The sequence below is a fragment of the Globicephala melas genome, chromosome 1 (genome assembly GCF_963455315.2).
Source record: "Globicephala melas chromosome 1, mGloMel1.2, whole genome shotgun sequence".
In the NCBI taxonomy this organism is placed as follows: Eukaryota; Metazoa; Chordata; class Mammalia; order Artiodactyla; family Delphinidae; genus Globicephala; species Globicephala melas.
Window position 1 is genome coordinate 69752002 of NC_083314.1, and position 12342 is coordinate 69764343.

The following is a 12342-nucleotide window of genomic DNA, read 5'->3' on the forward strand; positions in this document are numbered from 1 at the left end:
ACAAGGAACTACTGTATGGCACAGGGAACTATATTCAATATCTTGTAATACCTATAATGGAATAGAATCTGAAATATACATATATATAAATAACTGAATTACTTTGCTGTACATCTGAAACACTGTAAGTCAACTGTACTTCAATTTAAAACAAAACATTCGGGAAACAGAACCAACTCTCAGTTAGGTGGGACGTGGTCACTCAGTGCCTTACACAGTAATATTTCAACTATGACACTCTGGCTTATTAATCCCTAATAAAAACTTTGTAGTCATCATTCTCAAAAAATGCTCTTTATTCATTCACATATTATTGCATTTAATGCTCACTTCATACCCATGAACAGAGGAAGCAGAAAGATAATTCCTTCACAGATGAAGAGTTTGAGATCCATAACAAAGTCCTTCTTCCCAATTAACAGCGAGTGAACAGAAGATCAAAAACCAGCTCTGCTTTCAGCTCTCCAACTTTACCCTTCTTTCTTGAAGACAGTGTTCAGCCCTAATTTTCACATGTTTGTTATTAAAAATATCTTTAGCAACAAACTTAAAGTATAACCAAAAATCCATACTTTAAAATGTAAAGAAATTATATTTACATATAATTTTTCACATTAACTCATTCAAACTGTAACTGTTATATTACAGGTGTTGGTTGAAACATCTAAGCATCTTAGCATTTTGTCTTCATATCATGCAAACTAAGTCCTAACCACTTTTGACCACTACTGATACCAGGAGACATTCCACCAGTAATTATTCAATTGGAAAATTTCATTGAAACAATCTGAATAAATCATTTTTGCTGCAAGATTACATCCATTAAAATGTCATGAAAACGAGTGGGTAAGTAATAAACAAATTTGCAAATTGTGTTAAAGGTCAGGCCCACTATTAACATGGACTAAATCAATCTCAATAAAAGACATTTTTAAAATAAGAAAAAAATAATTCAAGTGGCCCAAATACATATACTTTGTTACTATGATTAATTACATGGGCATCTGTATTAAGATTGGTAAAAGCAGCATGTGGAAGAAGAAATAAGGTACAAGACCTAGGAAAACTACTCGAAAGGAACAAGGCTAAGATGGTCACTCAGAGAATGGGCAGTATTTCCTCCTGCTGGGGCAGGTGAAAAGGAGAAAGTGTGTGTCTGTGTCATGATTATTCAAGTCTACACCTCATCCCATGAAGGGTAGCTTGGGCTGCAGTTCACAGAATAAACAAATTGTGACTAGCACAATTTTTTTTTTTTTTACATCTTTATTGGAGTATAATTGCTTTACAGTGGTGTGTTAGTTTCTGCTTTATAAAAAAGTGAATCAGTTATACATATACACATGTTCCCATATCTCTTCCCTCTTGCGTCTCCCTCCCTCCCACCCCTCTAGGTGGTCACAAAGCACTGAGCTGATCTCCCTGTGCTATGCGGCTGCTTCCCACTACCTATTTTACGTTTGGTAGTGTATGTATGTCCATGCCACTCTCTTGCTTTGTCACAGCTTACCCTTCCCCCTCCCCATACCCTCAAGTCCATTCTCTAGTAGATCTGTGTCTTTATTCTCATCTTACCCCTAGGTTCTTCATGACATTTTTTTTTCTTAAATTCCATATATATGTGTTAGCATATGGTATTTGTCTTTCTCTTTCTGACTTACTTCACTCTGCATGACAGACTCTAGGTCCATCCACCTCCTTACAAACAGCTCAATTTCGTTTCTTTTTATGGCTGAGTAATATTCCATTGTATATATGTGCCACATCTTCTTTATCCATTCATCCGATGATGGACACTTAGGACAATTTTGATATAACACCATTCTTAAGAATATATTATATTTTATCAATCTTTTTCTCACATGCACAAACACACACACAGTCATAGAGGTAATTCTGAAACAAAGAGAAAATCAGAACTCACAGTTTACCACAAATGCATACCATCCAACTCAGAAACCCAGGTGCTCCAGAATCCACAGAAGGCATGAAAATGGTGCTCAGAGAGCACCATTTTCAGCTCTGGTTTTTGCTTTTTTGAATGGTGACCCTAATATCCTTTTCCAGTTCCAGTAAGTTTTGGTAAAATTTTTCAGCAGTGTCTTCATCTAGGTCTATCTGGAAAAGAAACAAAGATAGGGATGACTACGAAGGAAAAATGAAATGAATAGTATTTGAATAAAAGGGAGCCACTTAAATAACACAGGTAAGAGAACCCAAAATAGGGCCAGTTGGAATGGGCTGTGGTGGCAGCCATGTGGGGAATGTTAGGAATCCTGAGGACACATTAACTCTCCATCCAAACTCCAACACTCACCAAGCCTACTGATGCTTCCCTTAAATAGCAAGACTGAAAGATCTGAGCTTTGCTGTCTCCCCTAACTGCTGTGTACCTAGTAACAGAAGACACCAAACATCTGTGATATAAAGAAGGCAAAGAGGAAAATCAAGAAATTTTTTTTTTAATTTCAACTGCTACTTACTTCCTAATATCCACATTCTTTAGTAAAAAGAGCCCTGATCTTAGCTGAGCTCACTGCCCTGCAGATGAAAGACTACATTTCCAGCCTACACTGAAGTTAGTGGTACCAGGTGACCATGTTCTGGCCAATGAGATGTAAGTGGAAGTGTTGTATGGTACCTATCCAGGACTCTCTTTAAAAGGAATGGGGCACCCCTTTCTTTCTCCCTTCTTCCATGCTGCTCCCCTAAGCTATAAGGATGAAGGCCACACCTCAGGGATGACAGAAGGAACCTGGGCACCTGACAATTTGCAGAGCTGCCAGGCCAGCCTAAGGTTGCCTCTCCAAACTGCTTTACATGCGAGAAACCTAAGCTTTTATCTTGTTTAATCCACTATTATTTTACACTCTTCTCTTTTATGTAGAAAATCTAATTTTAACTTACACACTGTACGTAAAAGCAAACTTCCAGCCCCTATAAAGTGTTTGTTATCTCTTTCCAAGTCAACACAGAGCCTAAACTTAAAAAAAACTCTTTCTTCATGAAGCTAAAAGGCTAAAAAGTGAAAGAAAATTTTATAACATTTTGGAAAAAATATTTCTATTCGTTCAATTATATTAGTGTTTTTTCATGTTGTAACTGGAAAAGACATTATAGCTCTCTTTAGTTCAACCCAACCTTTAAACAGAGCAGAGAGCTGACTTCCCAAAATTAATCAAAGGTTAAAACATATTCTGCAGTGCTGGGAAAATGGTGGAAGAGTAAGACGTGGAGATCACCTTCCTCCCCACAGATACACCAGAAATACATCTACACGTGGAGCAACTCCTACAGAACAACTACTGAAGGCTGGCAGAAGACCTCAGACCTCCCAAAAGGCAAGAAACTCCCCACGTACCTAGGCAGGGCAAAAGAAAAAACAGAGACAAAAGAATAGGGACGGCACCTGCACCAGTGGGAGGGAGCTGTGAAGGAGGAAAAGTTTCCACACACTAGGAAACCCCTTCGCAGGTGGAGACTGCGGGAGGCGGAGGGGGGAGCTTCGGAGCCACGGAGGAGAGCACAGCAACGGGTGCGGAGGGCAAAGTGGGGAGATTCCCGCACAGAGGATCGGTGCCGACCGGCACTCACCAGCCTGAGAGGCTTGTCTGCTCACCCGCCGGGGTGGGCGGGGCCACAAGCTGAGGCTCGGGCTTCGGTCGGAGCACAGGGAGAAGGACTGGGGTTGGCGGCTTGAACATAGCCTGAAGGGGTTAGTGCACCACGGCTAGCCGGGAGGGAGTCCGGGGAAAAGTCTGGGGAAAAGTCTGCACCTGCCGAAGAGGCAAGAGACTTTTTCTTCCCTCTTTGTTTCCTGGTGCACGAGAAGAGGGGTTTAAGAGCGCTGCTTAAAGGAATTCCAGAGACGGGCGCGAGCCGCGGTTAAAAGCATAGACCCCAGAGACGGGCGCGAGCCGCGGCTAAAAGCACGGACCCCAGAGACGGGGGGGAGACGCTAAGGCTGCTGCTGCTGCCGCCACCAAGGGGCCTGTGTGCGAGCACAGGTCACTATCCACACCCCTCTTCCAGGGAGCCTGTGCAGCCCACCACTGCCAGGTTCCCAGGATCCAGGGACAACTTCCCCGGGAGAACACACGGCTGGCCTCAGGCTGGTGCAACGTCACGCTGGCCTCTGCCGCCGCAGGCCCGCCCCGCACGCAGTGCCCCTCCCTCCCCTTGGACTGAGTGCGCCAGAGCCCCCGAATCAGCAGCTCCTTTAACCCCGTCCTGTCTGAGCAAAAAACAGACACCCTCCAGCAACCTACACGCAGAGGCGGGGCCAAATCCAAAGCTGAGCCCCTGGGAGCTGTGAGAATGAAGAAGAGAAAGGGAAATCTCTCCCAGCAGCCTCAGAAACAGCGGATTAAAGCTCCACAATCAACTCGATGTACACTGCATCTGTGGAATACATGAATAGACAACGAATCATCCCAAATTAAGGAGGTGGACTTCGAGAGCAAGATCTATGATTTTTTCCCCTTTTCCTCTTTTTGTGAATGTGTATGTGTATGCTTCTGTGTGAGATCTTGTCTGTATAGCTTTGCTTCCACCATTTGTCCTAGGGTTCTATCCATCCATTGTTTTTTTTTTAATTTTTTCTTAATAATTTTAATAACTTTATTATACTTTACCTTCTTTCTTTCTTTCTTCCCTCCTTTATTCTTTCTTTCTTTCTTTCTTTCTTCCCTTCCTTCCCTCCTTTAGACAACGAATCATCCCAAATTGAGGAGGTGGACTTTGAGAGCAAGATTTATGATTTTTTCCCCTTTACCTCTTTTTGTGAAGGTGTATGTGTATGCTTCTGTGTAAGATTTTGTCTGTATAGTTTTCCTTCCACCATTTGTCCTAAGGTTCTATCTATCTGTCCCTTTTTTTCCTAAATAACTATTTTTTAATTCAATAATTTATTATACTTTTATTTTACTGTATCTTCTTTCTTTGTCTTTTTTCCTTCCTTCCCTCCTTTCTTTCCCTCTTTTCTTCTTTTTCTTTCTTCCTTCCTTCCCTCCTTCTTTCTTTATTTCTTCATACTTCTACTAATTCTCTCTACTTTTTCTCCCTTTTATTCTGAGCCGTGTGGATGAAAGGCTCTTGGTGCTCCAGCCAGGAGTCAGGGCTCTGCCTCTGAGGTGGGAGAGCCAACTTCAGGACACTGGTCAACAAGAGACCTCCCAGCTCCACGTAATATCAAACAGCAAAAATCTCCCAGAGATCTTCATCTCAACACCAGCACCCAGCTTCACTCAACGACCAGCAAGCTACAGTGCTGGACAACCTATGCCAAACAACTAGCAAACAGGAACACAACCCCACCCGTTAGCAGAGAGGCTGCCTAAAATCATAAGAAGGCCACAGACACCCCAAAACACACCACCAGACGTGGACCTGCCCACTAGAGAGACAAGATCCAGCCTCATCCACCACAACACAGGCACTAGTCCCCTCCACCAGGAAGCCTACACAACCCACTGAACCAGCCTTAGCCACTGGAGACAGACATCAAAAACAACGGGAACTACGAACCTGCAGCCTGCAAAAAGGAGACCCCAAACACAGTAAGATAAGCAAAATGAGAAGACAGAAAAACACAGCAGATGAAGGAGCAAGGTAAAAATGCACCAGACCTAACATATGAAGAGGAAATAGGCAGTCTACCTGAACAAGAATTCAGAATAATGATAGTAAGGATGATCCAAAATCTTGGAAATAGAGAAAATGCAAGAAACAGTTAACAAGGACCTACAAGAAATAAAGATGAAAAAAGCAACGATGAACAACACAATAAATGAAATTAAAAATACTCTAGATGGCATCAATAGCAGAAAAACTGAGGCAGAAGAACGGATAAGTGATCTGGAAGATAAAATAGTGGAACTACCTACTGCAGAGCAGAATAAAGAAAAAAGAATGAAAAGAACTGAGGACAGTCTCAGAGACCTCTGGGACAACATTAAATGCACCAACATTCGAATTATAGGGGTTCCAGAAGAAGAAGAGAAAAAGAAAGGGAATGAGAAAATATTTGAAGAGATTATACTTGAAAACTTCCCTAATATGGGAAAGGAAATAGTTAAGTCCAGGAAGCACAGAGAGTTCCATACAGGATAAATCCAAGGAGAAACATGCCAAGACACATATTAATCAAACTGTCAAAAATTAAATACAAAGAAAGCATATTAAAAGCAGCAAGGGAAAAATAACAAATAACACACAAGGGAATCCCCATAAGGTTAACAGCTGATCTCTCAGCAGAAACTCTGCAAGCCAGAAGGAGTGGCAGGACATACTGAAAGTGATGAAGGAGAAAAACGTGCAACCAAGATTTCTCTACCCAGCAAGGATCTCATTCAGATTTCATGGAGAAATTAAAACCTTTACAGAGAAGCAAAAGCTGAGAGAGTTCAGCACCACCAAACCAGCTTTACAACAAATGCTAAAGGAACTTCTCTAGATAAGAAACACAAGAGAAGGAAAAGACCTATAATAACGAACCCAAAACAATTTAGAAAATGGGAATAGGAACATACATATCGATAATTACCTTAAAAGTAAATGGACTAAATGCTCCCACCAAAAGACACAGATTGGCTGAATGGATACAAAAGCAAGACCCTTATATATGCTGTCTACAAGAGACCCACTTCAGACCTAGAGACACATACAGGCTGAACCTGAGGGGATGGAAAAAGATATTTCATACAAATGGAAACCAAAAGAAAGCTGGAGTAGCAATTCTCATATCAGACAAAATAGACTTTAAAATAAAGACTATTAGAAGAGACAAAGAAGGACACTACATAATGTTCAAGGGATTGATCCAAGAAGAAGATATAAAAATTGTAAATATTTATGCACCCAACACAGGAGCACCTCAATACATAAGGCAAAAACTAACAGCCATAAAAGGGGGAATTGACAGTAACACATACATAGTAGGGGACTTTAACAACCCACTTTCACCCATGGACAGATCATCCAAAATGAAAATAAATAAGGAAACACAAGCTTTAAATGATACATTAAACAAGATGACTTAATTGATATTTATAGGACACTCCATCCAAAAACAACAGAATACACATTTTTCTCAAGTGCTCATGGAACATTCTCCAGGATAGATCATATCTTGGGTCACAAATCAAGCCTTGGTAAATTTAAGAAAACTGAAATTGTATCAAGTATCTTTTCTGACTGCAATGAGACTAGATATCAATTACAGGAAAAGAGCTGTATAAAATACAAACACATGGAAGCTAAACAATACACTACTTAATAATGAAGTGATCACTGAAGAAATCAAAGAAGAAATTAAAAAATACCAAGAAACAAATGACAATGGAGACACAATGACCCAAAATCTATGGGATGCAGCAAAAGCAGTTCTAAGGGGGAAGTTTATAGCAATACAAGCCCATCTTAAGAAGCAGGAAACATCTCGAATAAACACCCTAACCTTGCACCTCAAGCAATTAGAGAAAGAAGAACAAAAAACCCCCAAAGTTAGCAGAAGGAAAGAAATCATAAAAATCAGATCAGAAAATCAGATCAGAAATAAATGAAAAAGAAATGAAACAATAGCAAAGATCAATAAAACTAAAAGCTGGTTCTTTGAGAAGATAAACAAAATAGATAAACCATTAGCCAGACTCATCAAGAAAAAAAGGGAGAAGACTCAAATCAATAGAATTAGAAATGAAAAAGGAGAAGTAACAACTGACACTGCAGAAATAAAATAAAAAAGATCATGAGAGATTACTACAAGGAACTCTATGCTAATAAAATGGACAATCTGGAAGAAATGGACAAATTCTTAGAAATGCACAACCTGCCAAGACTGAAGCAGGAAGAAATAGAAAATATGAACAGACCAATCACAAGCACTGAAATTGAAACTGTGATTAAAAATCTTCCAACAAACAAAAGCCCAGGACCAGGTGGCTTCACAGGGAATTCTATCAAACATTTAGAGAAGAGCTAACACCCATCCTTCTCAAACTCTTCCAAAATATAGCAGAGGGAGGAACACTCCCAAATTCCTTCTAGGAGGCCACCAACACCTTGATACCAAAACCAGACAAGGATGTCACAAAGAAAGAAAACTACAGGCCAATATCACTGATGAACATAGATGCAAAAATCCTCAACAAAATACTAGCAAACAGAATCCAACAGCACATTAAAAGGGTCATACACCATGATCAAGTGGGGTTTATTCCAGGAATGCAAGGATTCTTCAATATATGCAAATCTATCAATGTGATAAACCATATTAACAAATTGAAGGAGAAAAACCATATGATCACCTCAATAGATGCAGAGAAAGCTTTTGACAAAATTCAACACCCATTTATGATAAAAGCCCTGCAGAAAGTAGGCACAGAGGGAACTTTCCTCAACATAATAAAGGCCATATATGACAAGCCCACAGCAAACATCATCCTCAATGGTGAAAAACTGAAAGCATTTCCACTAAGATCAGGAACAAGACAAGGTTGCCCACTCTCACCACTCTTATTCAACATAGTTTTGGAAGTTTTAGCCACAGCAATCAGAGAAGTAAAGGAAATAAAAGGAATCCAAATCAGAAAGGAAGAAGTAAAGCTGTCCCTGTTTGCAGATGACATGATACTATACATAGAGAATCCTAAAGATGCTACCAGAAAACTATTGAGGCTAATCAATGAATTTGGTAAAGTTGCAGGATACAAAATTAATGCACAGAAATCTCTGGCATTCCTATATACTAATGATGAAAAATCTGAAAGTGAAATCAAGAAAACACTCCCATTTACCACTGCAACAAAAAGAATAAAATATCTAGGAATAAACCTAGCTAAGGAGACAAAAGACCTGTATGCAGAAAATTATAAGACACTGATGAAAGAAATTTAAGATGATACAAAGAGATGGAGAGATATACCATGTTCTTGGATTGGAAGAATCAACATTGTGAAAATGACTCTACTACCCAAAGCAATCTATAGATTCAATGCAATCCCTATCAAACTACCACTGGCATTTTTCACAGAACTAGAACAAAAAATTTCACAATTTGTATGGAAACACAAAAGACCCCGAATAGCCAAAGCAATCTTGAGAACAAAAAACGGAGCTGGAGGAATCAGGCTCCCTGACTTCAGACTATACTACAAAGCTACAGTAATCAAGACAGTATGGTACTGGCACAAAAACAGAAAGATCAATGGAACAGTATAGAAAGCCTAGATATAAACCCACGCACATATGGACACCTTATCTTTGATAAAGGTGGCAGGAATGTACAGTGGAGAAAGGACAGCCTCTTCAATAAGTGGTGCTGGGAAATCTGGACAGGTACATGTAAAAGTATGAGATTAGATCACTCCCTAACACCATAACCAAAAATAAGCTCAAAATGGATTAAAGACCTAAATGTAAGGCCAGAAAGTATCAAACTCTTAGAGGAAAACATAGGCAGAACACTCTATGACATAACTCACAGGAAGATCCTTTTTGACCCACCTCCTAGAGAAATGGAAATAAAAATTAAAAAATGGGACCTAATGGAACTTCAAAGCTTTTGCACAGCAAAGGAAACCATAAACAAGACCAAAAGACAACCCTCAGAATGGGAGAAAATATTTTCAAATGAAGCAACTGACAAAGGATTAATTTCCAAAATTTACAAGCAGCTCATGCAGTTCAATAACAAAAAAACAACCCCATCCAAAAATGGGCAGAAGACCTAAATAGACATTTCTCCAAAGAAGATATACAGACTGCCAACAAACACATGAAAGAATGCTCAACATCATTAATCATTAGAGAAATGCAAATCAAAACTACAATGAGATATCATCTCACACCAGTCAGAATGGCCATCATCAAAAAATCTAGAAACAATAAATGCTGGAGAGGGTGTGGAGAAAAGGGAACCCTCTTGCACTGCTGGTGGGAATGTAAATTGATAGAGCCACTATGGAGAACAGTATGGAGGTTCCTTAAAAAACTACAAATAGAACTACCATATGACCCAGCAATCCCACTACTGGGCATATACCTGAGAAAACCAAAATTCAAAAAGAGTCATGTACCAGAATGTTCATTGCAGCTCTATTTACAATAGGCCAGAGATGGAAACATCCTAAGTGCTCATCATCAGATGAATGGATAAAGAAGATGTGGCACATATATACAATGGAATATTACTCAGCCATAAAAAGAAATGAAATTGAGCTATTTGTAATGAGGTGGATAGACCTAGAGTCTGTCATACAGAGTGAAGTAAGTCAGAAAGAGAAAGACAAATACCATATGCTAACACATATATATGGAATTTAAGAAAAAAAAATGTCATGAAGAACCTAGGGGTAAGACAGGAATAAAGACACAGACCTACTGGAGAACGGACTTGAGGATATGGGGAGGGGGAAGGGTGAGCTGTGACAGGGCGTGAGAGAGGCATGGACATATATACACTAACAAACGTAAGGTAGGTAGCTAGTAGGAAGCAGCCGTATGGCACAGGGAGATCAGCTCGGTGCCTTGTGACCGCCTGGAGGGGTGGGATAGGGAGGGTGGGAGGGAGGGAGACGCAACAGGGAAGAGATATGGGAACATATGTATATGTATAAGTGATTCACTTTGTTATAAAGCAGAAACTAACACACCATTGTAAAGCAATTATACCCCAATAAAGATGTTAAAAAAAAAACATTCTGCAATTTCTGCAATTGCATTCTGCAATTCTGCATTTCTATGAAATGCTAATAAAATACTTTGGTTTATAGAATTAAACATTTTCTCCCCTTGGTAAACCAATTATTCCTTCAAGATCAATAGATAGTAAGTCCAAACAAATTCTGAGGGCCTAAAAGTAAGCTCATTAGTTTACAATAGAGTTCCCTAAGTGTGTTCTTTGGGATGATGTTAAGCATTATGTAAAATTTAAAGAGAAAAGAAAAAGTTGTATAGTCAAGAATAGCTTGCAAGCAGCAGGATGAAACACGTCACACATACTTCTTAACTGTATCAACTTCTCAAAGCCTTTACTGGGCTAATGTGCATTGTGCATGTCTCTGAAAGAGGGACATATAATATGAAGCATTTCTCAAATTTACTTGGCTGACAAACTGCTTTCTGCAAATCTCAAGGAACTATCCCACAAAAGGTATTTTGGGAAACACTGGAGGTTCATAGGTTCATTTTCAGTAAACATATACCACGGGAAGCAGAGAGCCTGGTTCCCCTTAGACCTCAAGCTACTGACATAGACAAGATCACTGACAATTTTGACTCTGACTTAGCTAACTTATTTGCTTCAATCTAAGTTTATTTTATGCTGATTCCTCCTCACAATAAGATAGGCAGTGAAAAATGGGAAGCTAAAGTAAACCTTACTCATGACAAAAATACAACAAAATTAGGACTTCACTGGTGGCGCAGTGGTTAAGAATCCGCTTACCAATCCACCTACCAATGCGAGGGACACGGATTCGAGCCCTGGTCCAGGAAGATCCCACATGTCTCAAAGCAACTAAGCCCGTGCGCCACAACTACTGAGCCTGTGCTCTAGAGCCCGTGAGCCACAGCTACTGAGGCCCACGCACCTGGAGCCCGTACTCTGCAACAAGAGAAGCCACTGCAATGAGAAGCCTGTGCACTGCAAGGAAGAGTAGACCCCGCTCGCCGCAACTAGAGAAAGCCCACGTGCAGCAACGAAGACCCAATGCAGCCAAAAAGAAAAAACAACAACAACAACAAAATTAATCCTTACAGGGTCAAAATAAAACTTTTTTCATTTTTCTAATATGTAACTAGGTTTATTTTTATTATTTATTTATCTGGCTGTGCCGTATCTTGGTTGCAGCAGACAGGATCTTCGTTGCCGCGTGTGGGATCTTTAGGTGCAGCATACGGGATCATTTTTAGTTGTGGCATGTGAGACCTAGTTCCCTGACCAGGGATCGAACCCCGGCCCCCCTGCATTGGGAGTGGTGAGTCTTAACCACTGGGCCACCAGGGAAGTCTCCTGTAACTATGTTTAATTTCATTTTAGGTTACACAGAGTCTACAAAACACAGCATTCATTTTTTTTCCAAACTCCATCCCGTTCCTCCTCAAAACACCAGTCTATTAAAGCTAACAGTTGTCATAAGTGGAACTGAACACTCAAAGGGAAGCTAACTTCACTCAGAAAGATGCTTTATATTTCATCCAACTTGTGACACATTTCTTGAGCACCTGCCATGTGCAAGGGAACATGCTAGGAAAGGGGGTGCAATCCCCCCCTCCTCATGGAGCTTATCCTTGGACAAGGTGGCCCGCTACTGAATGAATACTACACAGAACTGGCATAAG

At 40.1% G+C, this 12342-nt stretch overlaps 1 protein-coding gene across 3 annotated transcripts in view; it reads right to left on the reverse strand.

The window, feature by feature from the left end:
• Positions 1-278: 278 nt before the first annotated feature.
• Positions 279-12342, reverse strand: part of HSD17B7 (hydroxysteroid 17-beta dehydrogenase 7) — a 33174-nt gene continuing 21110 nt past the window's right edge. For 2 of the 3 annotated variants that reach the window (XM_030847422.2, XM_060297078.1), the window contains exon 9: positions 279-2118. In XM_030847422.2, the coding sequence (XP_030703282.2) occupies positions 2017-2118 (102 nt within the window). In that variant the 3' untranslated portion in view covers positions 279-2016. The remainder of the gene's footprint in view (positions 2119-12342) is intronic. The other variant, XM_060297072.1, reaches the window with a different exon arrangement.